The sequence below is a fragment of the Myotis yumanensis genome, unplaced genomic scaffold, assembly GCF_028538775.1.
Source record: "Myotis yumanensis isolate MYYU_CA2020_CCGP unplaced genomic scaffold, mMyoYum1.0.hap1 SCAF_16, whole genome shotgun sequence".
Lineage (NCBI taxonomy): Eukaryota > Metazoa > Chordata > Mammalia > Chiroptera > Vespertilionidae > Myotis > Myotis yumanensis.
This window is the reverse complement of record NW_027223767.1, coordinates 373,015-398,596: the sequence shown is the minus strand read 5'-3', so window position 1 is coordinate 398,596 and position 25,582 is coordinate 373,015. Positions and strand designations below refer to the sequence as shown.

General features: G+C 58.2%; 1 protein-coding gene across 4 annotated transcripts in view; it reads left to right on the top strand.

Annotated features, from left to right (window-relative positions):
* KCNJ12 (potassium inwardly rectifying channel subfamily J member 12) overlaps positions 1-25,116 on the top strand; it is a 38,971-nt gene extending 13,855 nt beyond the window's left edge. For 2 of the 4 annotated variants that reach the window (XM_070394267.1, XM_070394268.1), the window contains exons 2-3: positions 15,810-15,929; positions 20,758-25,116. In XM_070394267.1, the coding sequence (XP_070250368.1) occupies positions 20,816-22,099 (1,284 nt within the window). In that variant the 5' untranslated portion in view covers positions 15,810-15,929; positions 20,758-20,815 and the 3' untranslated portion in view covers positions 22,100-25,116. Of the gene's footprint in view, positions 1-10,958; positions 11,043-13,951; positions 14,035-15,809; positions 15,930-20,757 lie in introns of those variants that run through there. The other 2 variants (XM_070394271.1, XM_070394269.1) reach the window with 2 other exon arrangements.
* Positions 25,117-25,582: the final 466 nt, after the last annotated feature.

Genomic DNA, 25,582 nt, shown 5'->3' with positions numbered 1-25,582 from the left:
GGTGGGGTATGCCTTGAGTTAGAGGCGTGAGGTTCTGGCTGCCTGACTTCTGGGGTCTTGGGGTCCCTGGGTTCTGGGCTCCTGAGAACAGGAGTGCGCAGAGAGAGCACGGCTCTGACAGGAGCCAGGAGCCATAAGAGGGGAGGCAGAAGCAGGGAAGAAGCCAGGATCCCGAGACGCTGCCCTCGTCAACTCTCACTGGTGGGACCTCATGAGCCAGGTGGCCAGAGCGACCGCCTCCCTGAGGACAGAGATGCCAGCAAGGGAGAGAGGAGGCGCTGTCCTATTTGAGCCTCTTCCCATGTGATCCAGGACACCAGCCCTGATTTTTGTTCAGGACGCACAGAGCGAGCTTCCGGGTCTGTCGCGCTCCAGGCCTTTGGAGGACAGGTGGGATCTGGGCCGGAAGTGGCTCTGCAGAAAGGGGGGCCCTGGACGAAGCACAGCAGCCCCAGGGGGGAGGGGACCCAGCTGGGACAGTGCTGCACAGTGGCCAGCCAGTGTCCCGGGTTCCTCAGGCACAGGGATGCTCCCCTGTGGCGAGCAGAGAGCTGCACCTCGTATGGCACGTTGGCCTGGGGGGAGGGCAGCACGCGAGGCGGTCCTGACCCGGCCCTTCGCATCTGCTCTCCTGGGACAGTGCCCCACAGAGAAGGCCTGTGCCGGCAGGAGGCACCCCCAGGAGCACAGCTGTGTGTGTGTGAGCGTGTGAGCATGTGTGTGTATGTGAGTGTGTGTGTGAGCGTGTGAGCATGTGTGTGTATGTGAGTATGTGTGTGTGAGAGTGTGTATGTGAGTGTGTATGTGTGTGTGTGTGTGAGTGTGTGTGAGTGTGTGTGAGCGTTTGAGCATGTGTGTGTATGTGAGTATGTGAGTGTGTGTCTGTGTGAGCATGTGTATGTATTGAGTGTAAGGGTGTGTGTGTGAGGATGTGTGAGTGTTGTGTCTGTGTGAGCATGTGTGTGTGTGTGTGAGTGCAAGTGTGCGAGAGTGTGTATGTGAGAGTGTGTGTGTGAGCGTGTGTGTGTATGTGAGTGTGTGAGCATGTGTGTGTATGTGAGTGTGTGTGAGCATGTGTGTGAGTGCAAGTGTGCGAGAGTGTGTGTGAGAGTGTGTGTGTGTCTGTGTGAGCGTGTGTGTGAGTGTGCGTGTGTGTGAGTACAAGTGTGCAAGTGTGTGAGAGTGTGTGGGTCTGTGTGAGAGTGTGTGTGTGTGAACATGTGTACACTTACACATAGGAGGAGGGTGAGGTCAAACAGGTGAGGCCACGCTATCTAGGCCACAAGAGTGTGAGAGTGTGTGTCTGTGTGAGCACGTGTGTGTGAGTGTGAGTGTGTATGTGTGTGTGTGAGTGTGTGTGAGAGTATGTGTGTGAGTGTGAGTGTATGTGTGTGAGTGTGTGTATTGAGTGTGTGTGAGTGTATGTGTGAGTGTGTGTATTGAGTGTGTGTGAGCATGTGTGTGTGAGTGTGTGTGTATGTGTGAGTGTGTGTATTGAGTGTGCATGTGAGTGTGTGTATGTGTGAGTGTGTGTATGTGAGTGTGTGTATGTGTGAGCGTGTGTTTATGTGTGTGTGTGTGTGTGAGAGAGAGAGAGAGAACACGCGTACACTTACACTTAGGAGGAAGGTGAGGTCAAACAGGTGAGGCCACGCTGTCCAGGCCACACAGCACAAGGCCCCCTGTGACAGACGCCCTGTGGGACACCAGCCCCAGGGCCCAGGGAGGAAACCCACAGGCGCGGCCCCTCTTGGTCCCCCAACCCACGGGCCCACTGTTACTCAAAACACAGGCATGTGGTTGAGTCTACCTGCTTCATTTTGCAAGTCCAATGAAGGTGATTCATACTGCATTTTAATTTAAATATGTTTTTATTGATTTCAGAGAGGAAGGGAGAGGGAGAGAGAGAGAGAGAGACATCAATGATGAGAGAATCATTGATCAGCTGCCTCCTGCAAGCCCCACAGTGGGGATCAAGCCTGCAACTTGAACCTGTGCCCTGACCGGGAATTGAACCGTGACCTCCTGGTTCCTAGGTTGACGCTCAACCACTGTGTCACACCAGCCGGGCCAGACTGCATTTTTAAATCATAGCAGACTTTTCTCTCTTTTTCTGGCACCAACCCAATCAAGGAGCCTTCGTTTTATTTAGTTTTCAATACTCCTGGGATATTTGGCCTCAGTGAACTTTCTGAGCTCACACCTGCTCACAGCCCCTCTCAATGGCAGTGAGACTTTGAGGAGATGAGACTCGCAGGGGAAGGGAAGCTGTGGAGTCCTATTCGAACGGCTCATAGATAAGACCAGCCATTCTTCCCACAAAGCCCCAAGCATAGAGCTTTACACCATTAGCAGAGACCGGCCGAGTCCCCAGCCCAGCCTCTGCCCAGGTGGAGTCCTTGGGACAGGCCCATGTGCAGCACCTGCTCAGTGAGCTGGATCTTGTCCCAGATGGTTGTTCTGCATGCAGTGGAGCCCTCGCTCTGGGCCCTCCAGGCAGGAATCAGGATGCCCTGGAGGCTGGGCTGTGGTTGCAGCCGTGACAGAGGGAAGCCCAGAGGCTGCAGGGGGCTGAGGGAGGCCCCAGCCCAGCCTGGGACTGAAGGGCACACTAGAGGAAAGCCAGGAGCTGGCCACCCTTTGTGGGGCAGGGCTGGGGGCACAGCCTGGGCAAAGGCATGGGGTGGGAGAGGCCGGGAGGGCAGTGCTGGGCCATGAGAAAATGCCAATTCATTTTCTTCCAGAAACACTTTCCAGGCTCTGCTGGGGCCACAGAAAAGGCGGGGCATGAGGAACCCTGGAGCTGGAAGGCTTGGGCTCTGACTGGGAGCCCCGGGCCACTTCCAGCTGAGCGCTAGCATCTGCACAGAAATGCTAATAGTGCTAATGGCAGTGATAGTGATAATGCTGGTAGTGTTTCTCTCCGCTGGTTATAGTTCTAAGCAATTTATGAAGCCACTGATCCTCACAAGAATCACAGCTTGGCACCCCATGTATAGATGGGGAAATTGAGGCTCAGAGTGGTGGTGACCTGCCCAACATCCCACCAGGGCTACCTTTCTGCTGGTTCTGGGTCCCTGCCAGGCCTGACACAAGGTTACTCTGGGTCCTCAGCTGACAGAAGTGCCAGCTGCCTTGCCTCAGAGTTGGGCTGGTGTGAGGGCTGGTCAGCTCTCAGTGCTTGTTGAGCTGGAGGTGAGTGCTGTGCATACCCGGGCTTGCTTTGTCCCTACAGCCCTCAGCCCACAGGTCAGGAAGCTGAGGCTCAGCGAGGGCCGGCTGGGTGCCTGAGGTATAGAACCAGGTGTCACAGAACCAGAGTTTGAACCCAGAGCCAGCTGCAGCCAAGCCCGTGCAGCCTGTACTCAGGCAAGCGTGCTGCCTCGGGCTTTGCAAATGCCATGGACACCAGTCGCAGCAGCCACTGCGGGGCCATCGCTGCCTGCAGACCCTGTCACGGCCACCAAGTCTTCCCACACCCAGCCTGTGCTTGGAGGGGTGTTCAGCACTGAGGCCTCAGGATGGGGTTCTATCGGGCTGTGTTGCCAGGAGTCTGAGAAGAAGCTGGAGTGATTGGATGCCCTGGGGGCTGGTGGGGGGATCCCAGAATACCCAGCCCAGAAGGGCAAGGCCCTTCTCTGTGGCTTGAGGGCCCTTCACACTGTCTCTGTGCAGATAGCTGGGTCCGTGGAGCTGGCATCTGGGCCTCCACTCAGCACTGAAGCATTGAAGAGGTGGGGTGAGGGGGCCCATGTGCCGTATCTGCAGGTAACCCATGTGGGGGGGTTGGGGGAGTAGAGGGGGGACTCACAGCCTGAGCCATTCTCGTCCTCCCAGGGCTGTTCTCTGGACACTTCGTGGGTCACCCAGGCCCTGGGTGGGAGCACATTGTCAGTCAGGCCATCTGTCTGGCTGCAATTCCTGGCTGTGTAACCCTGGGCCAGGCACTTTGCTTCTCTGAGCCTCAGTTTCCTTATCTGTGAAACGGGTCACAATGGGGCTACCTTAGAGGGCTGCTCTGGGACTCAGCCAGGAGGCCACATGCTGGGAAGTAAAGGCACAGGCCCGGGGCCACCTGCGCAGCAGTAGTCCCCACCTCAGCCTCTTCTAGGCTGTTGGCTTTGGGTAAGTCATGGCACCTTTCTGAACCTCAGTTTCCTCATCTGGCAAATGGGAATAATAGCAACTCTTTCCTACAAGACTTTCCCAGGACAGTGAGGCGGTCAAGGAAAAGCCCTTGTAACAAGGAGCAGAGGGTCTCCCAGGCTCTCCAGCACGGACTCTGCCTCGAAAGCCGGAACCTTGGGGCGCGCCGTGGGCAGCAGGCACAGTGCTCTCATCCTCGTGCGCTCTGTCTGATGAATATAAATAGGACGCAGCGTTTTCAAGTGAGATGAAGGGGGAGTGTCTGCGGGTCTGGCCCTCCCGGCAGAGGCAGCGAGGCTGATGAGCTGGCCGTGGGGTCGGGGAGATGGGAGCTCGTGAATAAATCATCCTGAGGTCTGGGCTAATGGACTAGCCAGGGGGCAGCATGGGCAATTAGAGCGTTAATTGTCCAGGGAAGGTGACTTCGGTTTACCAGGAGCCTGGTGTCTGGGGTGCCTTTTTCTGGGGCTCAGTGAGTCTGGGAATAGGCCCTCCTGCAGAGTCAGGGAGATGGAGCTGGGGGAGTTGGGGGAATGTGGGAGGCACCCCAGCCCTGCTTGTTGTCCTCCGAGGTGGATTCTACACTGGGGACACTCAGCCAGTCAGGCCGGTGCCCCAGCTCCCAGCGACCCTCAGCTTGAACGGAAATGGCAGGGGCCAGTGGGGGTGGGAGGGTAGCATGAGCATAGTCAGGGGCTGAGCCTGCCCTGCCCCGCCCTCCAGCACCTTTTCTTTCTCAGCCTCGGTGGGTTCTGGGGTTTGAACCAAAGCCGACCCAGCCTAGCCAGCTCCTGCCTTATTGCCAAGGCGACCAGACCATCTCCACTGCCAGGTTGGGTCAGGGACTGTGGTACATGCACATGCTCACAGCTTGGACACATGTGTATGCATGTGCCATACCACATGTGTGTATGCACGTGCCAAGCTATATACACACACACAAGTTGAACATGCACATGCATGTGTGCAAAAGCAGACACACAGGGACCTGGCCCAGAGTGTCTGGCACCAGGACTAAGGCAGGTGCAGATCTGTCCTGGTGAGGACACAGGCTCAGCACGGGTACACACGCACATGCCCATGTGTTTCTACAGGAGCACACAGCTGGCACTTGCTGCACATGCAGACACACACCCACACACCACACATGTGTGATGCCAGGTGGCCACCTCACCCTGCACCCTCATCTCTGCACGGCACCTCCTCCAGCTGCCAGCACTGCCTCTGCCTTCAGTGGCCACCGGGCCACTGTGCCCTCCCTAGCACCATGGGCTGCTTCACTCTGAGGGGGTAGTGAAGGTGCGCAGGTGCAGGCACCAGGGGGCGGGAGGCTCAGTGCCCGTGTGGAGAGGCACTCCCAGCCACCCTGGCCTGGCTGTCACCGTCCCCTGCCTCAGTCTCCCTGGGTCACCTCCCAAACAACCTTTCCCAAATCTTTGACTCCCAAGTCTGTTTCTGGGGAAATGCACACTGGGGCCAGGTGCACACACACCCCTGGCCCTCCTGGCAGAACAGGAATCGTACCTCCGCGGCGTGCTCGTGCAAGGACGGTGCACACTCGAGCACCTATTGGGCACTGGACCTGACCTGGTCACCTTGCATCCGCCACCTCCATTCATTCCCAACAGCACCAGGGAGGCGATGGGATTAAACCCATTGACCAGCATGGATATCGAGGCTTCGGTTAGCAGCACAACTGTGTGCCTCAGAATGGAGGCTGGGCGAGGTGGAGCACATGGAGGCCGGGACCAGGTCCAGGAGGACCCACGCCTGCCCCCCATATCTCCCTGCACAGGACCCATGCCTGCCCCCATACCTCCCCACACAGGACCCACGCCTGCCCCCATACCTCCCCACACCGGACCCACGCCTGCCCCCCATACCTCCCCACACAGGACCCACGCCTGCCCCCATACCTCCCCGCACCGGACCCACGCCTGCCCCCATACCTCCCCGCACCGGACCCACGCCTGCCCCCATACCTCCCCACACAGGACCCACGCCTGCCCCCATACCTCCCCGCACAGGACCCACGCCTGCCCCCATACCTCCCCACACCGGACCCACGCCTGCCCCCATACCTCCCCGCACCGGACCCACGCCTGCCCCCATACCTCCCCACACAGGACCCACGCCTGCCCCCATACCTCCCCGCACCGGACCCACGCCTGCCCCCATACCTCCCCACACTGGACCCATGCCTGCCCCCCATACCTCCTCGCACAGGACCCACGCCTGCCCCCATACCTCCCCAAACCGGACCCATGCCTGCCCCCATACCTCCCCACACAGGACCCACGCCTGCCCCCATACCTCCCCACACAGGAGGACCCACGCCTGCCCCCCATACCTCCCCACACAGGAGGACCCACGCCTGCCCCCATACCTCCCCGCACCGGACCCACGCCTGCCCCCATACCTCCCCACACAGGACCCACGCCTGCCCCCCATACCTCCCCACACAGGACCCACGCCTGCCTCCCATACCTCCTCGCACAGGAGGGACCCATGTTTGCCCCCCTCACACCTCCCTGTCCCTCCACTGGCAGATGCACATGTGTGGGAGGGGAAGGTGGTCGGTGCCCTGCCCACAGGTGTCCACCCCCAGGATGCCCAGCTTCCTGAGGAGGGTTATCTCTCTACCCTGTCTCTTTCTCTTGGGGCAGGAGGCACCCAGGCAGCCTCTCATGGGGTTGTTGGTGCTAAATAAGTGCTTCAGGCTTGAGAAAGGTTTCCAGGGCCTTTCAGCAGGGACCCCAGCTGCGCGGCCCTAGACCTGCTGCTCAGACCCCTTGTTCCAGACCAGTGCCCCCAAACTTACCTTATTCTCCGGGGCACAGGCACAGAGAGGTCCTGTGGCTCAAGGTCACAGGAACCCTTCCGCTGGGAGGCCGAGGAGGCGGTCCTGAGACGCCTGGAGGCATTTGAGCAGACGTGGTCCAGGTCTCTGTTCCCATTTCCCCTCCCAGCCTGCTGTGGGCTGGCTGTGTGGCCCTCGGCAAGGTGCTCACCCTCTCTGAGTCAGTCTCTTGCCTCTGTTGAGAGGCAGGATTGCAGGAATGGACGTGGCAGGCGCCCAGTGCGGGCATGTCTAATCCATGACGGGGTCCAGTGTCATAGCCTCGGGTTGCAAAGGCCTGTGGGGTGAGGTCAGCGAGAGGCAGCTGTGGGCTCAGAGCCTCACTTCGGTCACCCTCGAGCAGAGGGTGTCCCTCACCTAAACTACACCGAGCAGGCCGGCACCTCCCTCAGGAAAGAGAGGTGATGCCTGGCAGGGTGATGCCCTCACTACCCTCCCTTGTGTTCCAGAAAGTTCCTCAGGTTCATGCTCCTGCCCTGGGCCCTGGGGAGACTCCCAAGATTCTCTGGGTTTGACCTAGGACATTTTTATTTTTTAAATATATATATATTTGATTTCAGAGAGAAAAGGGAGAGGGAGGGAGGGAAATGTCAATGTTGAGAGAGAACCATTGATCAGCTGCCTCCTGCATGCCCCCTACTGGAGATCGAGCCCACAACTTGGGCATGTTCGAGGTGGGGTTGAAGGAGCCGAGGAGCCTGAGGGAAGGCGCGGAAGAGAGGGCGTTGGGTCCACTGGGAGGCCCTTGACCAGAATCAAACCTGGGACCCTTCAGTCCGCAGGCCGACGCTCTATGCACCGAGCCAAACTGGCTAGGGCCTGACCTGGGACAGTTAGAAGAGTCACAGGCGAGACCCCATCCTGCCCCTCTCAGACCTCATCTCCCCTGTTTCCTGCTCACTCTCTCCCCTTGGACACAGCTCCTTCCCGACAGCCTCTGCTGGAGCTGCTTCCTGTTCCAGGCCCGGGCCCTTCCCGCCAGCAGAACCCACTCCCCGTGGTCCACAGTGCCCCTGCAGCCTGCATCTTCTTCATCTTCTCATTTTCTTCTGAAATGTCCGTCTCCCTCCCATCTGTCCTGAGCACGAAGGGGCAGGGGCTTCCCCCTGGTTCACACTGTGCCTTACCCAGGGCCTGGCATGGACGTAGTGCTGTGGAATGAATGAATGAATGAGTGAATGAACAAACGAACGAACCAGTGAGAGGGCCAGGTGACCCCCATTGGACGGGTGAGGCCTGGCCTCCATCTGCTCGGCTGGGGTGTTTTCGATGTCCGTCTGCTCAGCATGGCATCTGTGAATGCGTGAGAGAAGCTGCCCAGGGCCACAAAGGGAAGCAGAAATGTGAAATACTGACACAGCATTTCAGAACGTGACACAGCGATGAGCGTGCTGCTGCCCACTAACGCCTTTGACAGTGAGACTGAGCAGAGGCCCGGCCGCTGTCCTGTGTCAGGCTGGGGGCTCTGCTGCCTCCCTCCATCGCAGAGGGGGCAGCACATGTGCAGAGGGGGTTCCCGTGTCTCCCCATCAAGCTCTCAGAGCCCGGACTCTGTCCTGGGCCCCAGGATGTGCTGAGCTGTGTTGGAGACCCACAGTCCTGTTTGCCTTGTACCACCTGCCAAACCCACCCACACCCCCAGGCTTTGCCTCCAGGCCCCTCGGGCAGCCCTCACGGTGTCTGGGCCAGCACAGGCCCCTCGGCTATGGCCTGTGCCTCAGTTTCCTGGCTGTGCTGGGGGAAGCTGCTCCCAGGCCACCACGTGGCAGTTGCGGATGAAGCACACCAGGCAGGAGTTATATGTCCCGCAGCAGGTCCAGTCGGGGAGGTCGGGTGATGTCTCACAGTTGCCTCGCGCTGAGCCCCCCTCCCCACCCCGGCCTTTCCAACCCCGAGGCACTGACACTGGACCCCCGTCATGGATTAGACTCGCTCGGCACTGGGCACCTGCCACTCCACCATCCTGAGTCGTGGCCGGGAGCCCCTTAGACCTGTCCTGCCCCCTGGGCTCCCCAGGACTCCAGGGGGCTCTGAGGTGATGAGCAGTGACTAAGGGAACGAGGTCGTGGACATCCAGTCCCCCAGCCACTGCTTTTTCCTGGAGCAAATGGAACAGGGCCCAGAGGCGACTCTTGTCAGACAAAGGAGACGGCCCGGGCAGCACGAGGCCCCACGACAAGATGAGCCTGAAACCGCCTGGGCCGGACCACATCCCCTCCACCACCTCGCAGCCAGGCCTCGAGGCTCTCGGGTCAGAGGGGCAGGATCCTGAGGGTTTCAGACCCAGGCCCTGGCCCCTGGGGGAGACTCGGAGGGATAGGGATTGCTCCCCAGAATGACCTGGCCTAGGACCGGGGCGAGCACAGGTTGGGGCTTGGAGGTGGGATGGAAGGAGCGTAGGAACCTGAGGGAAGAGAGGAAGAGAGGGCGTTGGGCAGGGGCTGGCATCGGGCAAAGCAGGAAGGGGGCGGCGTCTCTTCTGAGTGTGGTTCCTGGGGCACAGCAGGCTCTCCAGCACCTGCTGGCTGTGCGTCCCACTGTCCTCTGGGCTGGAGCTGCTCCCTTACCTGCTCTCCCCTCCCGGGCGCCCTCAGCTCCAGCCATTGCTCTTTCTTCAGCTCCTTGAACACAGCGGCATTGCAGCCTCAGCGCCTCCGTCCCTGCTGTTCCAGAGGCACTTCCCACATTCCCTCGGGAGGTCTCCTGTCCCCAGAGTCCCTTTGGTTCTTTCCTCCTCAACATGCTTCTGTCCGTCTGGCCCCATGGAATATAGGCCCAACACCATGTCCCCATAGAGCAGAGGCTGTTGGGCATCTGCTGAGTGCGCGGCTGTGAGTGTGGCTCTGGTGAGCAGGTGGCGGCCTTGGCCGTTCTCCCGGGAGCCCTAGGGGAGTGTCGGGTCACTCTATTTCCTTGGACTCCTGATGGCAGAACTCAGCCTCCTGCCCAAGCAGGTGGGCCCAGGGCCCTCAGAGGCCTGTCAGCTCTCCCAGTGGATTTCCTGCTCCCCAAATGAAGCCAAGATTACAAAATGAGGAGGAAAGGAACAGGGAACTTGAAACAACAGTCCCTGTGTTTCCTCAGCTGAGCCTCTGGGTCACTGGGGCACAGAGGCTGGGACTCAGGCCTGGTCCTGCCTGATCTTGGCCTGGACGGGCCTCCCAGTGGGTCAGGCCCATTATAAAGACACTAGAGACCCAGTGCATGAATTCGTGCACCAGTGGGGTCCCTCAGCCTGGCCTGTGGGATGGGGCAGAAACCGGCTCTCCGACATCCCTGGAGGGGCCTAGATTGTAAGAAAGAACAGGCCAGGCCTAAGGACCCCACCTGTGCACGATTGGGGCTGGGGAGGGACAAGGGAGGTTGGCCAGCTGGGGAGGGACCCCAGGAGGGCTCCAGGGCATTTCCGGCCAGTCTCACTCAGTCCTGATCAGTGGACCCCAGCGGCAAGCTAAATGACTGGTCATAGAGTCTGCCCCCTGGTGGTCAGTGCATGTCATAGTGAGTGGTTGAGTGACCTTAGCATATCATGCTTTGATTGATTGAACGGCTGACCGAGACCAATTAGCATATTAGCCTAATTAGCATAATAGGCTTTTATTATATAAGATGCAGCCCGAAGGGGGGGGGCCTTTCTTATCAGGGACAAGGCAGGCCTGGTGGGCTCCTTAGGGAGGAGGCAGCTGGAGTGTGGAGGGACCAGAGGTGGGACACCTGGGGGCAGGGGGAGGCCCTCAGGGGTGGCTCACAGACTGGAGGCCTTAGGCACACCATTCCATCTCTGTACCTGATTTTCTCCTCTGTTCAAGGTGTTTAGGCACCCCTCCCCCCCGCCCTGAAATCTGGGATAATCTCTGATGCTGTGCCAGGTACTCACCGAAGCCAAGCACTGGTTCCAGAGGCCCAAGAAACGTATTGTGGGGACTTAGCAAGGAGTACTGGGGAACCAAGGAAATCCTAGAAGGCTTCATAGAGGAGGCATCCTTCACGCTTGAAGGATGCATGGAGTTCCAGAGGGCAGAACAAGGCATTTCCGGTGAGGGACTAGCTTACACTGAGGCTCTAAAGCAGGGGTTCTCAAACTTTTTAAACAGGGGGCCAGTTCACTGTCCCTTAGACCGTTGGAGGGCCGGACTATAGTTTAAAAAAAAAACTATGAACAAATTCCTATGCACACTGCACATATCTTATTTTGAAGTAAAAAAACAAAACGGGAACAAATACAATATTTGCATTTGCATGTGGCCCGCGGGCCGTAGTTTGAGGACCCCTGCTCTAAAGTGTGGATGTTCCTGAGACGTCGCTGCCTGAGGAACATGACCCTCGTGGGGAGCCCAACCCTAGCCATCTGTTCACTTCTGTGTGTCCTTTTCTCTCATTGATTTATAAGAACCCTTTGTCTATTAAGTTCATCAATCTTTTTTTTTATAACACATCAAACAAACAAAACATTGATACCTTTTATTTTGTTTATGGTGGGTTTTGATAATGATCATTGTTACAGAAGACCGGAAAAAAACCAAGTCACGCTTAGAGAACGGGAGTTACATTTTAATTATGATTATGTGCAGGCCCAGAGAAAAATGTGTCTTTCAAATTCTGGGCCCCCCCAACATGGAGGAAACTCTCTCTATTTATACTTGTTCCAGTCCTTTGTCTCCCAAATTTGGAATGAGACTTCCGGGCCTTCTGAGAAAGAAGGCCTGTGAGCTGGGAAGGAGCTGTGAGACCCTATCTCAAGGCCTAGCCTGGTGCCAGCACTGACAACTCTGTCTGGGGCAGAGTTTACGGCCTCTCTGGAATGGGAGTAGTCTTACTTTCCGTATTATTTAAGCAAGCATTTACAGAAGCCAGAATAGCAGGGTTAAAATTTCAAACAGCAGTTTTTATATAAGATGGATGCTTCAACATCATACGTATTTTTATGTTGGCAACTTTTCTAGCCTATTTACTCATGGTCTTCTTTGGTTCAGGACGTTTCTAGTTACTTAATCTCACGTCTTTGCTCTCCCAAGCACATGCTGGGTGCTTAGGAAATGTCTGAGACTCACATTAGGTTGAAGCTTGAAAAATTGCTACCGTAAGGGAAATAGGAGCCACGCTGCCTTTGCTCACTGGGCTCCTCCCCTGGAGTCCTCTGTCCATCTGCTCATCCCTTCCTGCCTGGAGGGAGGGTCAGCTGAGGCCTCCAGGGCATGAGCCAGGCTAAGAGATGAGATGATGCGAGGGGGTGGGGGCCAGGAGGTTCCCAGCTGGTCAGCTTCCTGTATTAATTGCTGCAACTCCATCGTCACCCTCTGAGATATGTACCATGATTGATCCCATTTTACAGGTAAGAAAACTGGCACTCAGAGAGGCTGTGTGACCTACCCAGGGTCACACAAGGAAGAGACAAAGACAAGATGGGACCCCCAGCCATATTGCCCCAGAGCTCACACTTTCAGACTTTCCCTGTGATTAAGTTCAAGCTCATGAACACGCATCCAGGGCTTCTTGGAGCCTCAGTTCCTTTCCCTGTCTGTAAGCCTCAGCCCCAGGGCCTGTGCATGCACTCAGTACACCTCCTCCTTCTGTTATCAGGATGGCAAGGGCGCCCCCTCTGTGTCTCTCGCCCCTCTCGCCCCCTAGTCCCTTTAAGTCCTGAAATGTTGGACTTGGAAGGGCCATCCCCTCGTTGGCAAATAGGAACAGGACGGCCCAGAGGCGGGGAGACACTGTCACAGCCACTCAGTGGAGAGCACCCAGCAGCTCTGTCCTCTGCTGCTCTCAGACCTGGGGCCAGGGACACCCTGTCTCCCCCTGCCCCGCCCTCAGAGTAGGATGTTCTCAAGATAAAAATACTCCCGGAAACATTCCCTGGTGCCTGGCCCAACCTGCCGCCTGCCCTTGGGCCAGACCTGGCTTCCCCACAGGACTCAGGGTAGATGTCCACCCTCCTGGCCATGTGGCACAGCCTGTCACTGGGTTCATATGTCCAATGTTGGTCCCCAGACCCCAGACGGTGCAGGGCCCGGGGGTCATGGGCACTGTGGTTGCGTGGCCAGCACCAGCCCAGGCACAGGAGCAACTGCCGAGGCGGCCACTGAGCAGATGGAATTCACGGCTCTGGCTTAGCTGCTGCCGTGGCGTTTGGAGAGCATCGCTGGGGCTGGTGGGAGTCGGGCATGTGCCCGCTTCAATCCCGTTGGGAATCCTATTTCTGCTCGGAGCTGCCTGTGCCAGTGTTAGAGCGGAAACCCCTTTCGGGGGGCACAGAGAGGCCCTGGCATTCACTCTGGGTCTGCTGCGTGGCACCCCCTGGGACCAGGCCTCAGTTTACCTCCTTGACAGTCTCCTGAGGTGGGTGGGGTCTCTACATTCTGCAGATGAGGCTGGGGCACAGGGAAAGGCCTATAGGAGCCTGGGCGGGGGGGCGGGGGCTGAGAGAAAGGTGACAGGTCTTGGATTTGGGACAAGGACTCTCTGGCCCCTTGGGCCCTGCTCTCCAAGGAAGGTTGGTGTCATGATGCTATGATGACAGCTGACTGTCCTCGGAGCCATGCTGTGCTAGGCCCTGTGCCCAGAGCACCCCCCCTCCCCCATCGCAGTGAATGGCACTGGCGTCCCCTGGGAGGCCTGTCATCAGCCCATTTTGTGGTGGAGGAAGCTGGGCTTCCGGAAGGGGAAGTGCCTTGCCCTGTCCCCGGGGGTATTGGCCCAGCCTTGCTGACAGGTTGGTGCTGGCAGGGAGGCACAGGGGCTCCAGGGCCCACCCAGGCCCTGCCCTCACTGCTGGGACGTCAGGAGCCAGTCTGGTCTGTCGTGGCTCAGGCTGCCCTTCTATTGTGTGCAAGCCCTGTCCCACACCCAGACCACCCTGTCCAGGACTGTGGCCATGACCCAGAGGTGCCGGAGCTGAGTGCACACACGCAGTGGGCAGGGAAGGCACCAGGCAGGGTGTCCAGAGGCCTGTATTCTGTCTCCAAGCTGCCACTCATTCATTTGCTTTGTGATCTCGGCAAGTCACTTCCCTGCGCCTCAGTTTCACGGTAAGGACAGACCTGACGGACGGGGTTTGTATGTCTGGAAACTTGAGGAAATGGAGTCAGGAATGGGTTTGAGAGGCAGGTAACCAGTCTGAAGTGGGGAGAGGCAGGCTGTCCATACCTCCACCCTTGTCCCTTCTCCCTGACCTGGACAGACAATCCTGCACAAAGTTCAGGCACTCACTCTGGGTCCGCTGTGTGGCAACCACTGGGGTAGGGCCTCGGTTTACCTCCTTGACAGCCTCCCGAGGTGGGTGGCGTCTCTCCATTCTGCAGACGAGGAGGCTGAGACACAGGGAGAGGCCCACAGCCAGCCACTGGCGGGATGGGGGTGGGTGGGGGGTGGGGAGGGGGAGGGGACAGGTCTTGAATTTGGAGCAAGGACTCTCTGGCCCCTGGGCCCCCCGTCTTTCTCTCTCATTACCCTGTGAGGGACACTTCCTCTGCTCAGAATCCCCGCTCCAGGTGACCTGGGGCAAGTGGCACCCTCTCAGCCTCAGTGTCTCCCTCTGCTCAATAGGGAGACTCACCTCTCCTGCAGGGCGGGGCCGTGAAGGTTGGAATAACTAAAGCCAGGAGCTGAGCTCCCAGGGTGGGGCACAGTGTGGGCCCACTTGGGGGGGGGGTAAGGTTATTTATCTATCCCAACCACCTCATTCATCCATCCATTCATTCACCTAAAAATATATTTACCTACTCACCTATTCATATTTGCCTACTTATCCACCATTATCAACTTACCTATCTATCCACCCACCCACTCATTTATCCATTCCCACACTCACATACCCATCCATAATTTATCCATCCATTTACCAATTCATCCATCTACCCATCCATTCACTTACCCATCCACACACCCACACGCCCACCCATAATCCATCCATCCATTATCTACCCATCCATTTATAATTCATCCATCCATTATCCATCCATCTTCATCCATCATCCATCCAGCCATCCATTCATCCATCCATCCCATTCATTTACCTATCCACATACCCACCTAGCCATCCATAATTCATCCATCTATAATCACCCATCCATCCATTTACACACCCACCTACCCATTTATAATCCACCCCTCGTCCACCCGTTATTCATCCATCTAATCCATCCATCCAGTCATCCAACTATTCATCCACCCCCCTCTCATTTACCCAATTACACACGTAGCGATCCATCATCCGTCCATTCATAATGCATCCATCCACACATCATCCATCCAGCCATTCAGCCATCTGTCTATTCATCCATCCATCTATCAATGCATACATACATACATAATCTACCCACCCATCTATTGATAGGTCAGCCCTGTGATTGACTTTGGGAAGACCCTTCAGGTGGTGGCTAGGAGCGCAGGCTAGGGACCTGAGTTCCTCTGTAACTTTAAGAGTGTTCCCACATTAACTACCTCTCAAGTATGGGAACAACAATAGTGTCCACCTTGTGGGGTTGTTGTGAGGATGACATGAATTGATGTTTGCAAATCACCTACCACAGTGTTGGATGCCATAGACGCTCAGCAGTTATCGGCTGTCACTGTGGTGGGACCTGTTCTGTTCTGCCTTCTCTGGTTCTGACAGTTTGTCATGGACAGGCTGACCTGCTGGGAAGGTGTGGGGCACCAGAGGTATGGGAGGCCACTCCTCCTCCCAGGGGCCCTGGGGGAAGCAAGCAGGAAAGTGGGAGCATGTGGAAATTCCTGACTTTGAAGCCTCTCTGGCAAGAGTAGCACCATCTATATTAACTTGGCTTTGCTTTGTTACCTTTAGGGTCTTCTAGCCACTGACTCATCTCTAGCTGATGCTGGGGAAATGGCAGCTGCTGCTAATGCAGCCTTGGAGATAGCACGTGCCCACTCAGCACTGTTACTTAGAAGATAGAATCAAGAGGTAAGATTAAGGTCACTGATGTGCACCTGTCCACCTAGTCCTCCCAGCCCAACACTCATCTGTGCACCCACCCATCTATCCATCCATCTCCCTCCTCATCCCTCCACGCACCTGCTCAGCCTCTCATTCCTCCAGTACCTATCCACTAGTTCCACATGTCCTCCCTCCATCTGCCAACTACCCGCCTACCTACCCAGCCCATCCGGCCATCTTTTTATCCATGTGTTCACTCATCTCCCAACTATTCATTCCCCACCATCCCCCAGCCACTCCTCAACTCGCCCAACCACCCATGTATCCTTTCATCCATTGACTCATCCACCTATTTCTCCACTCACTAATCTATCCACCCAACCCATTCAATAATTTTCCACCCACCTAACTCCTCCATCTCTCTGGTTACCACTCACCCGCCCATCCACTCATCTGTCAGTCCCGTTTATCCATCCATATGCTCGGCCACCTGTCTGTACATATACCTGTCTCCTCATTCATTGATCTATCCATCTCCTCATCTGTTTCTCTATTCAGCTCCTTACCCCCTCATTCCTTTGTCTAGTCCCGTGGTCCGCAAACAGTGGCTTGCGAGCCACATGCGGCTCTTTGGCCCCTTGAGTGTGACTCTTCCACAAAATACCACGTGCGAGCGCGCACGTACAGTGCGATTGAAACTTCGTGGCCCATGCGCAGAAGTTGGTATTTTGTGGAAGAGCCGCACTCAAGGGGCCAAAGAGCCGCATGTGGCTTGCGAGCCGCAGTTTGCCGACCACTGGTCTAGTCAGTGAGAATTTCTTGGATTCTCTCTCTGTGCCGGGCCTGCATCAGCCCCTCTTGGCCTCTGAGATTGGCCAGAGGTGGGACCTTCGGACCCTAATAGGAGAACCAGGTCCAGAGCTTCATGGAACTAGTAGCTTTCAGCCAAGCACTGGTGGATGGGAAGATTTTAAACATCCCCTTTAGCTGTGGTTTGGGGGTTTGAGGACATGGGGCAGAGGGTGGCCACAAGGAAATCCATCAGGAGCCTGTTGCTGTGTCCTGGCAGGAGGGGCCTGGGCAGGAGGGTGGCCGTGGGCCTGGAGATGGTGGGTGGCGGTGGGAATTCAGGAGGTAAAATACAGAGGACCGACTGGGCGAGGGAGTAGATCTGGGGACTGAAGGAGAGGGAGGAGGCAGGCTTCTGGCTGGGCAATTGGAGAAGGGGTCAGGGTGCCAACAGACCCCCCATGTGGAGTGGGAGGAGGAGGGGAAAGGAGAGGGTGAAGAGAAGAGGGGGGTGAAGAAGAGGTGATGAGGGGAAGAGAAGTGGGAGAGGAAGGGGGGGCGGAGGTTTGGAAGAGGAGAGGAGCTGCGTGGGCCATTGGTGGTGTGGGACCTCCTGGAGGGGACACCGCCTGAAGCCTGCGAGGGAGAACCCAGGGACCAGGTCCGTGCAGGTGGTTTAGTGGCTGGGGACGCTAAGAAGCACCAGAGGGGAGTAAGGAAGTGAGACCTGGAAGGGCAGGAGTCATTTGGGATGTATTTTTGACAAAGTCATGGCTGGTGCAGTGGGAGCTCAGCCTGGCTGAGGATCCAGAGTGTGCGTGGGGGCAGGGAGCTGCCTGCCAGTTGATGGAAGGCTGTTCTGAGGCATGCCTTCCCACCTGCTGAGAGCTGTTGGGCAGAACGACTGGTGGAGGTTGGCTGTTGGGCAGTGACCCTGGAATGGTGAGGCCCAGGAAGTGGGCAGAGCCTGGCCCCCCCAGCCTCCGCATATGCAGCTCCACGTTGCTCCTTCTCTCCTTGGGCTCCAGGCCTCGGCCCAGGAAGCCTGCACTGTGCTCACCTGCACATCTGCAGGACTTGGGGGCACACGGCGGGCAGAAGTGGAGGGCGGGCATGTGGCTGCAGATGTGCTTCTGTGCAAGGGCTCATCGTCTCCCAGATGTGAGGATGGGAATGCCCCCTCCAGCCTCTGTCTCCTCCAGGCCCACTCCTGGCCATCCTCAGCCTCCTCACGGCCCCCTGAGTGGCCAGCATGTCCCTGCCTGACCCTTCTCCCACCTGGAATGCCCTCCCTGCCTCTGCACCCCCAGCTCCCAGTGCCCGTGGCGCACCCGCTGGCCTCACTTCCTGTGTGACTGGGAAAGGGAGCCTCTCTCAGATCCTCAGTCTCCCCGTCTTCAAATGGAAGGTTGGATTTTTTAAGCTCTTGGGCCAACTCTGATACCCAGTGAATGGACCAGCAGAGTCTGAAGTTGCTCCGGGACAGTGAGTGAGGCCCGCGACAGATTGGTGATGTACAGGCTGGAGAGGTGTGTGAGCTGCACTCTGGCTTTCCCTGAACTCAGTGGCCTCTAAGGGTTCCTCCAGTTGCAGCACTTGAGGCTGCGAGTGCCCCCTCCCCGGACACTCTCAGGCTGCATGGCTGTGGGAGGGGCTGGTGTGGGCCTCCCCGCTGGTCAGTGCTGAGCTTTGGGCTGTCTGTGTGTCTCATCCACATGAGATTTCAAGGGAGCACTCTGTGCGAAGGCTGTAACCCTGGGCAAGTGGACTCATCTTTCTGAGTTTCAGTATCCTCACCTGGGAAATGGGGTGATAGTCATAATGTTGCTGTAGGGATTAGTGCTCTCAGAGCAGTGCCTGGTGGGTAGTAAACACTGGGTAAGCATTGATGACTATGTCTGCACCTCTGAAGGGGCCCTGCGGGTGGGGACCTTGAGCCTGCCCCCTGGGGGCCTCCTCCATTGGCCCTTGTAGTCACTGCGTTCTTGGCATCTGGGAGTGTGGGCCCAGGCCTTGTCCTGGTCTCCTGGCTGCCATCTAACCTGAGGGAGGTGTCTGGAGCCTCAGGGGATGGGGCGTGGCCTGATCTGCTCTGTCCAGAGGCCCTTCCCAGGGACTCTCGGGCCCCTCCCATGGGTTGTGGTAGCTGCCTCTCTAAAACCCCAGCTCAGGCCTGAGCAGTAGGTTGAGTGTGCTGGGTGCTCAGAGGCTGTGTTCTGATGCTGACCCTGCTGGGGCCTCACCTCCTCAGGGCTCTGGGTCCGTCTTGCACTGCCTACTCTCTGCCGGCTAAGCTCGCTTCACTGCTGTCTCTGGTGTGGAAGTCACCCCACCTTTTCTGGTCCAGGTATCACACCCCAGTGTCTCGCCCCCATTTTCTCCCAGCAATGCCCAGACCCTCATTGACCAGCCTGGGCATCTGCCGACAATGGCTCTGGTCCTGTTCTCTTTACCATCTCATCCCAGTCTGTAAGTTGCTTTGTGACTTGGGATGAGTCTCAGCCTCAGTTTCCCCATCTGTAAAATGGGAAGCTGGCTTCCTTGTTTGCTAAGGCCTTTTTCAACAAAACACATATAATTCCATTTGTTATCTGGTTTAACTAAGTGCCCCCACTGAGCAAGTGCCACACAGGCCTGCATAGCCCTGGGTGAGGACAGCCTCCTGCATTTCTTTCTGTTTTGGTTAATCCTCACCCAGGATAATTTTTCCATTGATTTTTTTTAGAGAGTGGCAGGGAGGGGGAGAGACAGAGAAACATTGATGTGAGAAAGACACATTGATTGGTTGCCTCCCACACACAGCCCAATGGGGGCCAGGGATGGAGCCTGCAACTGCAGTACGTGCCCTTGCCTGGAATCGAATCTGAGGCCCTTCAGCCGAGGGCTGATGCTCTAACCACTGCTCAGCTGGCCAGGGGATCATCCCACATGTCTTGAATGGAGTCCCTAACGACCACAGCACGGCCCAGCCTTCTTGCCAAGCCAGTGTTTGTGTATGAGGAGTGCCCTGGGCCGTTGGGCAAGTGTGTGGTGCTGGGTTCTCTTCCTAGGTCCTCTTCTGGGGCTTTGTGTGCTGTGTTTACTGAGAGCCTGTGAGGGGCTCCCCGCCTGAGCATCTCACACACGTGTGCTCATGTGCATACACACGGCACCAGGAGGGCAGGGAGGCTGAGGACTGGACTGGACTCCGGGCTTCCACGCTCTCTGTTCCTTAGTGTCAGGGTGACTTTGGACAGCTCTGAAAGGGGGGTGGGTGTGAACAGGTTTTCTCTGTGTGGTTTTAGGAGGAGCGTCAGCAGGTGAGGGGTACCAGGCCTGTGTGGCATGGCTGAGGTGGGTCCCAGGTGCCCACCTGCTTGGGCGCAGGCCAGGTGTGAGGCCGCTCAGTAGCCAGGAGCAGCGCCAGGCTGGGCTCTCTGGCCTTTGTTCTTGCGATTCCGTCCCACCTCGGAGCCTCAGGTGGAGTCGCCATGACCTGCTGCACGTCCTTCAAGGTCTCCGGGCCACACAAATACACCCCCAGCGATCTGGTAGCCTCCTGCCAAAATCTGTGTACCCTGACCCTGGCACCCCCCCCCCCCCCCGGCATCCCCAGCCCCGGCTCCCTGCCTCCTGGCCCAGACAGAAGCAGCACCTACCATTGTGGCCTCTGGCCGCAGCTCCTCAGACCCATGATGAGGTGGCGGGTTAGGGGGGGAAGGTGATGAGGCCCCAGAAGGACCTGGGCCCCATGACGGGAAGCCCTGCGTTAGATAAGAGTGGTTTGAACCTCAGCTCTTCTGCTTATGGGCTGCATGGCTTCGGGGAGGCCACGCAGCCTCTGAATCTCCATCAGAGGGAGCAGCTGCTCCTGGGGCTGTTGACTGGATGACTGGGAGCATCTGCTGAGTGTGTGGCCTGCCCTCCTTGTGTGTGAGGAGCGGCTCGCGCAGGCGGTGAGCACCGTGAGCGCCTTGCGTGTGCCAGCTCGGGCGGGGTCCAGCAACGCCTGGGGACCGAGATGGGGCGGGGGGAGGAGGTTGTTTCCTGGGCCTGTGTGGAACGTCCGCTGTCCTCTCTGTTGCAGGAGCTGCCCCTCTGGGAGCCGGCGTGGGGCGAGGAACCAGGACCTCCCCCCGCCCGGGATGACCGCCGCTGGCCAGGCCATCCCCTACAGCATCGTGTCATTGTCAGAGGACGGGCTGCACCTGGTCACAATGTCGGGCACCAATGGCTTCGGCAACGGCAAGGTGCACACGCGGCGCAGGTGCCGGAACCGATTCGTCAAGAAGAATGGCCAGTGCAACATCGAGTTTGCCAACATGGACGAGAAGTCACAGCGCTACCTGGCTGACATGTTCACCACCTGCGTGGACATCCGCTGGCGCTACATGCTGCTGCTCTTCTCGCTGGCCTTCCTCGCCTCCTGGCTGCTCTTCGGCGTCATCTTCTGGGTCATCGCCGTGGCTCACGGCGACCTGGAGCCAGCGGAGGCCCGCGGCCGCCCGCCCTGCGTGCTGCAAGTCCACGGCTTCATGGCCGCCTTCCTCTTCTCCATCGAGACACAGACCACCATCGGCTACGGGCTGCGCTGCGTGACGGAGGAGTGCCCCGTGGCCGTCTTCATGGTGGTGGCGCAGTCCATCGTGGGCTGCATCATCGACTCCTTCATGATCGGCGCCATCATGGCCAAGATGGCCCGGCCCAAGAAGCGGGCGCAGACGCTGCTGTTCAGCCACCACGCGGTGGTGGCGCTGCGGGACGGCCGGCTCTGCCTCATGTGGCGCGTGGGCAACCTGCGCAAGAGCCACATCGTGGAGGCCCACGTGCGGGCCCAGCTCATCAAGCCCCGGGTCACGCAGGAGGGCGAGTACCTCCCGCTGGACCAGCTAGACATGGACGTGGGCTTCGACAAGGGCCTGGACCGCATCTTCCTGGTGTCGCCCATCACCATCCTGCACGAGATCGACGAGGCCAGCCCGCTGTTCGGCATCAGCCGGCAGGACCTGGAGGCGGATGACTTCGAGATCGTGGTGATCCTGGAGGGCATGGTGGAGGCCACGGCCATGACCACGCAGGCCCGTAGCTCCTACCTGGCCAGCGAGATCCTCTGGGGCCACCGCTTCGAGCCCGTCCTCTTTGAGGAGAAGAACCAGTACAAGATCGACTACTCGCGCTTCCACAAGACCTACGAGGTGCCCGCCACACCCCGCTGCAGCGCCAGGGACCTGGCGGAGAACAAGTTCCTGCTGCCCGGCACCAGCTCCTTCTGCTACGAGAACGAGCTGGCCTTCCTGAGCCCTGACGAGGAGGACGCGGCCGAGGACGACCCGGCGGGCGGCCCTCAGGCCAGGCTCGGCCTCGCCAGGCCCCCGGCCAGCAGCAGTGCTCTGGAGCCGCGGCCCTACCGGCGGGAGTCGGAGATATGAGTGGCCGTGGGCCACGGGGCAGCCTCTGAAAGGTGGCCAACGCAGTCGCATGTTAGATGCTTCAGGCTTCACAGTGGTCTTGGGAGGCCGGCAGGAGCGTGGGTGGCAGGAGTGGATGTCCCTGGCCTCAGAGGCCCACACAGGCTCCGGGCCGCGCTGCAGGGGCTGGTGCGTCTGCCTGAGGGAAGAGCTGCAGGCCACCCCCAACGGCTCCACAGCCGCCCCCCCTTGGTGCAGGCCGCTGGCTGCAGGCACCCGCTTGTTTTAACTTGGGAAGAAATCAGGGGTCTCCACTTTCTCAGTCTCAGTTTGAGGAACACTCTTTACAAAAGAATTAACATGTGATTAAACCTTTTTTTAATTCATGGGCTACAAAAAAGGAGACAGAGAATTCCACTGTTTGCCTGGATGCAGGCAGTGGGCGGAGGCTCCGCCAGGCTCCCTGGGGCTGGAGGGCCAGGGCCGCCCGCGCTGTGACCCCTGTGCACACGGCTGGGCCAGGGCCCTTTTGTGGTGGAAAAACCAGGCCGTGCTAATGCTCACGAGGCTCCCGGGGTCATGGAGGCGGGCGCTGGGACAGAACAACTGGTTTCTGGAGTTCGACTTTGCACTTAGAGGTGCCCCTCAGGGTCGGATGTGAGCCCTGCCTGCCACGGAGGGTCCCCTCCCCCAGCGCCCTGGGGTCCTCGTGTTTGCTGCTCTCTCCTTTGCTGCCCGGGCTCCCACCCTCCACAGAGAGGGGCCTCTGCAAACACGCAGGAGTGGGTGCTCCTGGGGAGGGCACCTGGCAGCCCCACCCCGTGAGGCCCAGAGGAGTGGTCTAGCTCAGTTCCTCATGGTCTAGGACTCCCCTGAACCCCTCCCCGACACCACCATGCAGTCCCCACAGCCCCTCTGTCTGCAGAGGCCAGGCTGATGGTGCTCCCCCTGACTCCGGGCAGCAGGGTGGAGCCCATGAGTGGCAGCCAGGCTGCGCCCTGCTTGAACAGAGAGTACCAGTGCTCAGAGAGATGCGACCTCTCGCTGAGAGTCAGGAGCGGCACACACACCCAGGAAGGGGTTTGGGCTGTAGGCTCTGCTGACCCAGAAGCAGCACCTGGACCAGCAGCTGCCCAGTGCAGGTTGCTTCTTGGCGGAGAAGCCAGCTGGGCTAGGGGGGTGTTGGGGAGGGCAGAGCAGCCTGGACCCCGGGACAGCCAGGTGCCTTCCCAGGACAACTCAGTGCGCTGCCCTCCAAGTGACCAGGCCCATAAGGAAGTCAGTATTAGAGAGCCAGTGGCTCTTGGGCTTGCCTGCCCTGGCTGCTCCAACCTGTGCCCCCACGACAGCTCAAAGCCTGAAGGCACCAGGGACTCGGGCCCAAGTGGGAAACTGAGGCAGCGTGCAAGGTCATGCAAGTAGGGAGTGGGACTCTGGAGACAGGGAGAAGCTGGGGCCTGGGTAGGCCAGCCTTCCATTCACTCCATCCAGCGCCAAGCCCAGAGGCCCTGGAATCCAGGTCCTGGTGGTTTGGGGTGACCAGGTGCACTCTGCTCAGCTGTGCCCTCAGGGGCCCATGGCAGGCAACTTAACTCAAGACCCTGCAGGGAGCAGCCCCTCGCTGCCTGTCTTCTCTTGCCAAAGGCAGAGGCTGTGTTTTTACTCGTCTGCCCTCTCCTCCCTGCCCTGTATTTATTTATTGCTTGTGCTGAAGACCAAAATAGTCTCCCTCTTTAATGCACTTGAGGATGGAGGGTGGCTGGGCGGGGCTATGGTATGTGCAGAGCACGGTTCACATGGCCCCTGGGAGAGTGCGAGGGGGTGTGCTCACGCTTGGTGTGTGGAGAGTATGTTAACCCACTGAACGTTCCGCACACAGGTGAGTGGGGGTGTTTGTGCACATGTGAGTGCATGTGGCATGTAACAAGTGTGTGTCCGTGCATTCATGTGTGTGTACTTGGTGTGTGGTCTGTGCTGAGCAGGTGTGTGTTCCAAACTGCTCCTACCCTCGCCCTCCCAGGCAGTGGGATTTCCAAGAATTTTCTCAGTAGCCTGGACCAGGAGGGCCCAGAGTTGGGGGTGGCTGAAGACCTGGCCTCGGGCCTCCTGTGGGAAGGTCACGCCGGCAGGAGTGTGTGTGGCTGAGAGAGTGGGCGTCAAGTGTGTGGGTTCATGTGGAATTTCTCATCTGTGTTCAAATGAGACATGCAGTGATAGCTTTGCCGGTAAGTGCATGAACGGGTGGGTGCATCATACACGATGCTGCTGTACAGATGTGTGCATAGGACAATCTGTGTGTGGATCTGGGATGATAACATAGATACATGGTATGTATGTGTGCAGGTATATATACACACGCACATAGTTATGTGTGTGCTTATCTGTAGGGGAGTGTTTGTGTGTTTTATATGAGGGCGTTGGTTTGAATGTTCACCAAGTTGTATGGCTGGGCACAGTGCTCAGGATGGACACCAGCCAGCAATGCCAGCACAGCTGGCTCAGGAGTCTCCGGACCCTCAGCTCTGAGCGTGTCCACGTGGAGTGTGTGTGGGTGAAGCTTCCGGGTGCCTAGGTGTGAAGTGATGTCTACACACGTATGTGAGTCCTTGACCTCCAGCAGTGAGTGATTGTGTGTGGGAGGCCATGTGTGTATTTGTCCCTCTGAACAGGTACATGAATGTGGTACGTTTGTGTGGCAGCTGTGCCAGGCTCTGAGCAGGGCTGGGGCCTGCCTGCTGGGGTGGTATGTATGTGTGTGCGTGTGTCAGGAGTGATGCGTCCATGCGTGTGCCTTGCATGCAGCTCTCTGCCCCGCGGTGCCATGCCGCCCAGTTCCTGCCTGCACGGGGTCCTGGGGGGTTGGGGCCTGGTAGGAAGGAGCCCCCTGTGTAGGGGTGTCTGCCCTTTGTAAGATAACAAAATGTCAAATATATTTTAAGTGGCAAATTTCCATGTGATTTTCAATACCGAGTGGTGTCTGAAGACATGGGCCTGGGGACTAGCCCTCATTAAATGCGTTTTGGCCTCCTTGAGTGCCACCCTGTGGAGACGTGTGTTTGAAGGACCTGCTCGGCTCCCCACGTGCGCCGTTCTGTGCTCCTTCAGCCCTGTGTCCACAGCAGTGGGGCTCCTGGGGCCGTCTAGGAGGTGAGTGGACAAGGCAGCAGCTTGGGGACAGAGGACAGACAGCCTCCTCGCAGAGCCTGGTGCGTCCTTCCAACAGCCTCTCCCCTCCCCCAGACCCTCTCCCATGTGGGCCGAGGAGCCAGACCATCCACCCCAGACTATGCCACCCTCCCCAGCTGGGCCACCTTGCCATGCCCTTGTCCCCTCTGGGCCTGGGCCTCCCACTTTTCCTTCCTTCTGCAAAGATGTGATGTGCACCTCCTGCAGGAGAGCAGACGCTCACTCGAACCCACAGCCCTGGGAGGCCCCAGTGAGACTACAGTCTGGTTTTTGCCGATGTGACAAGAGAGGAAGCTGGGATCGACGGGGACTGGATGC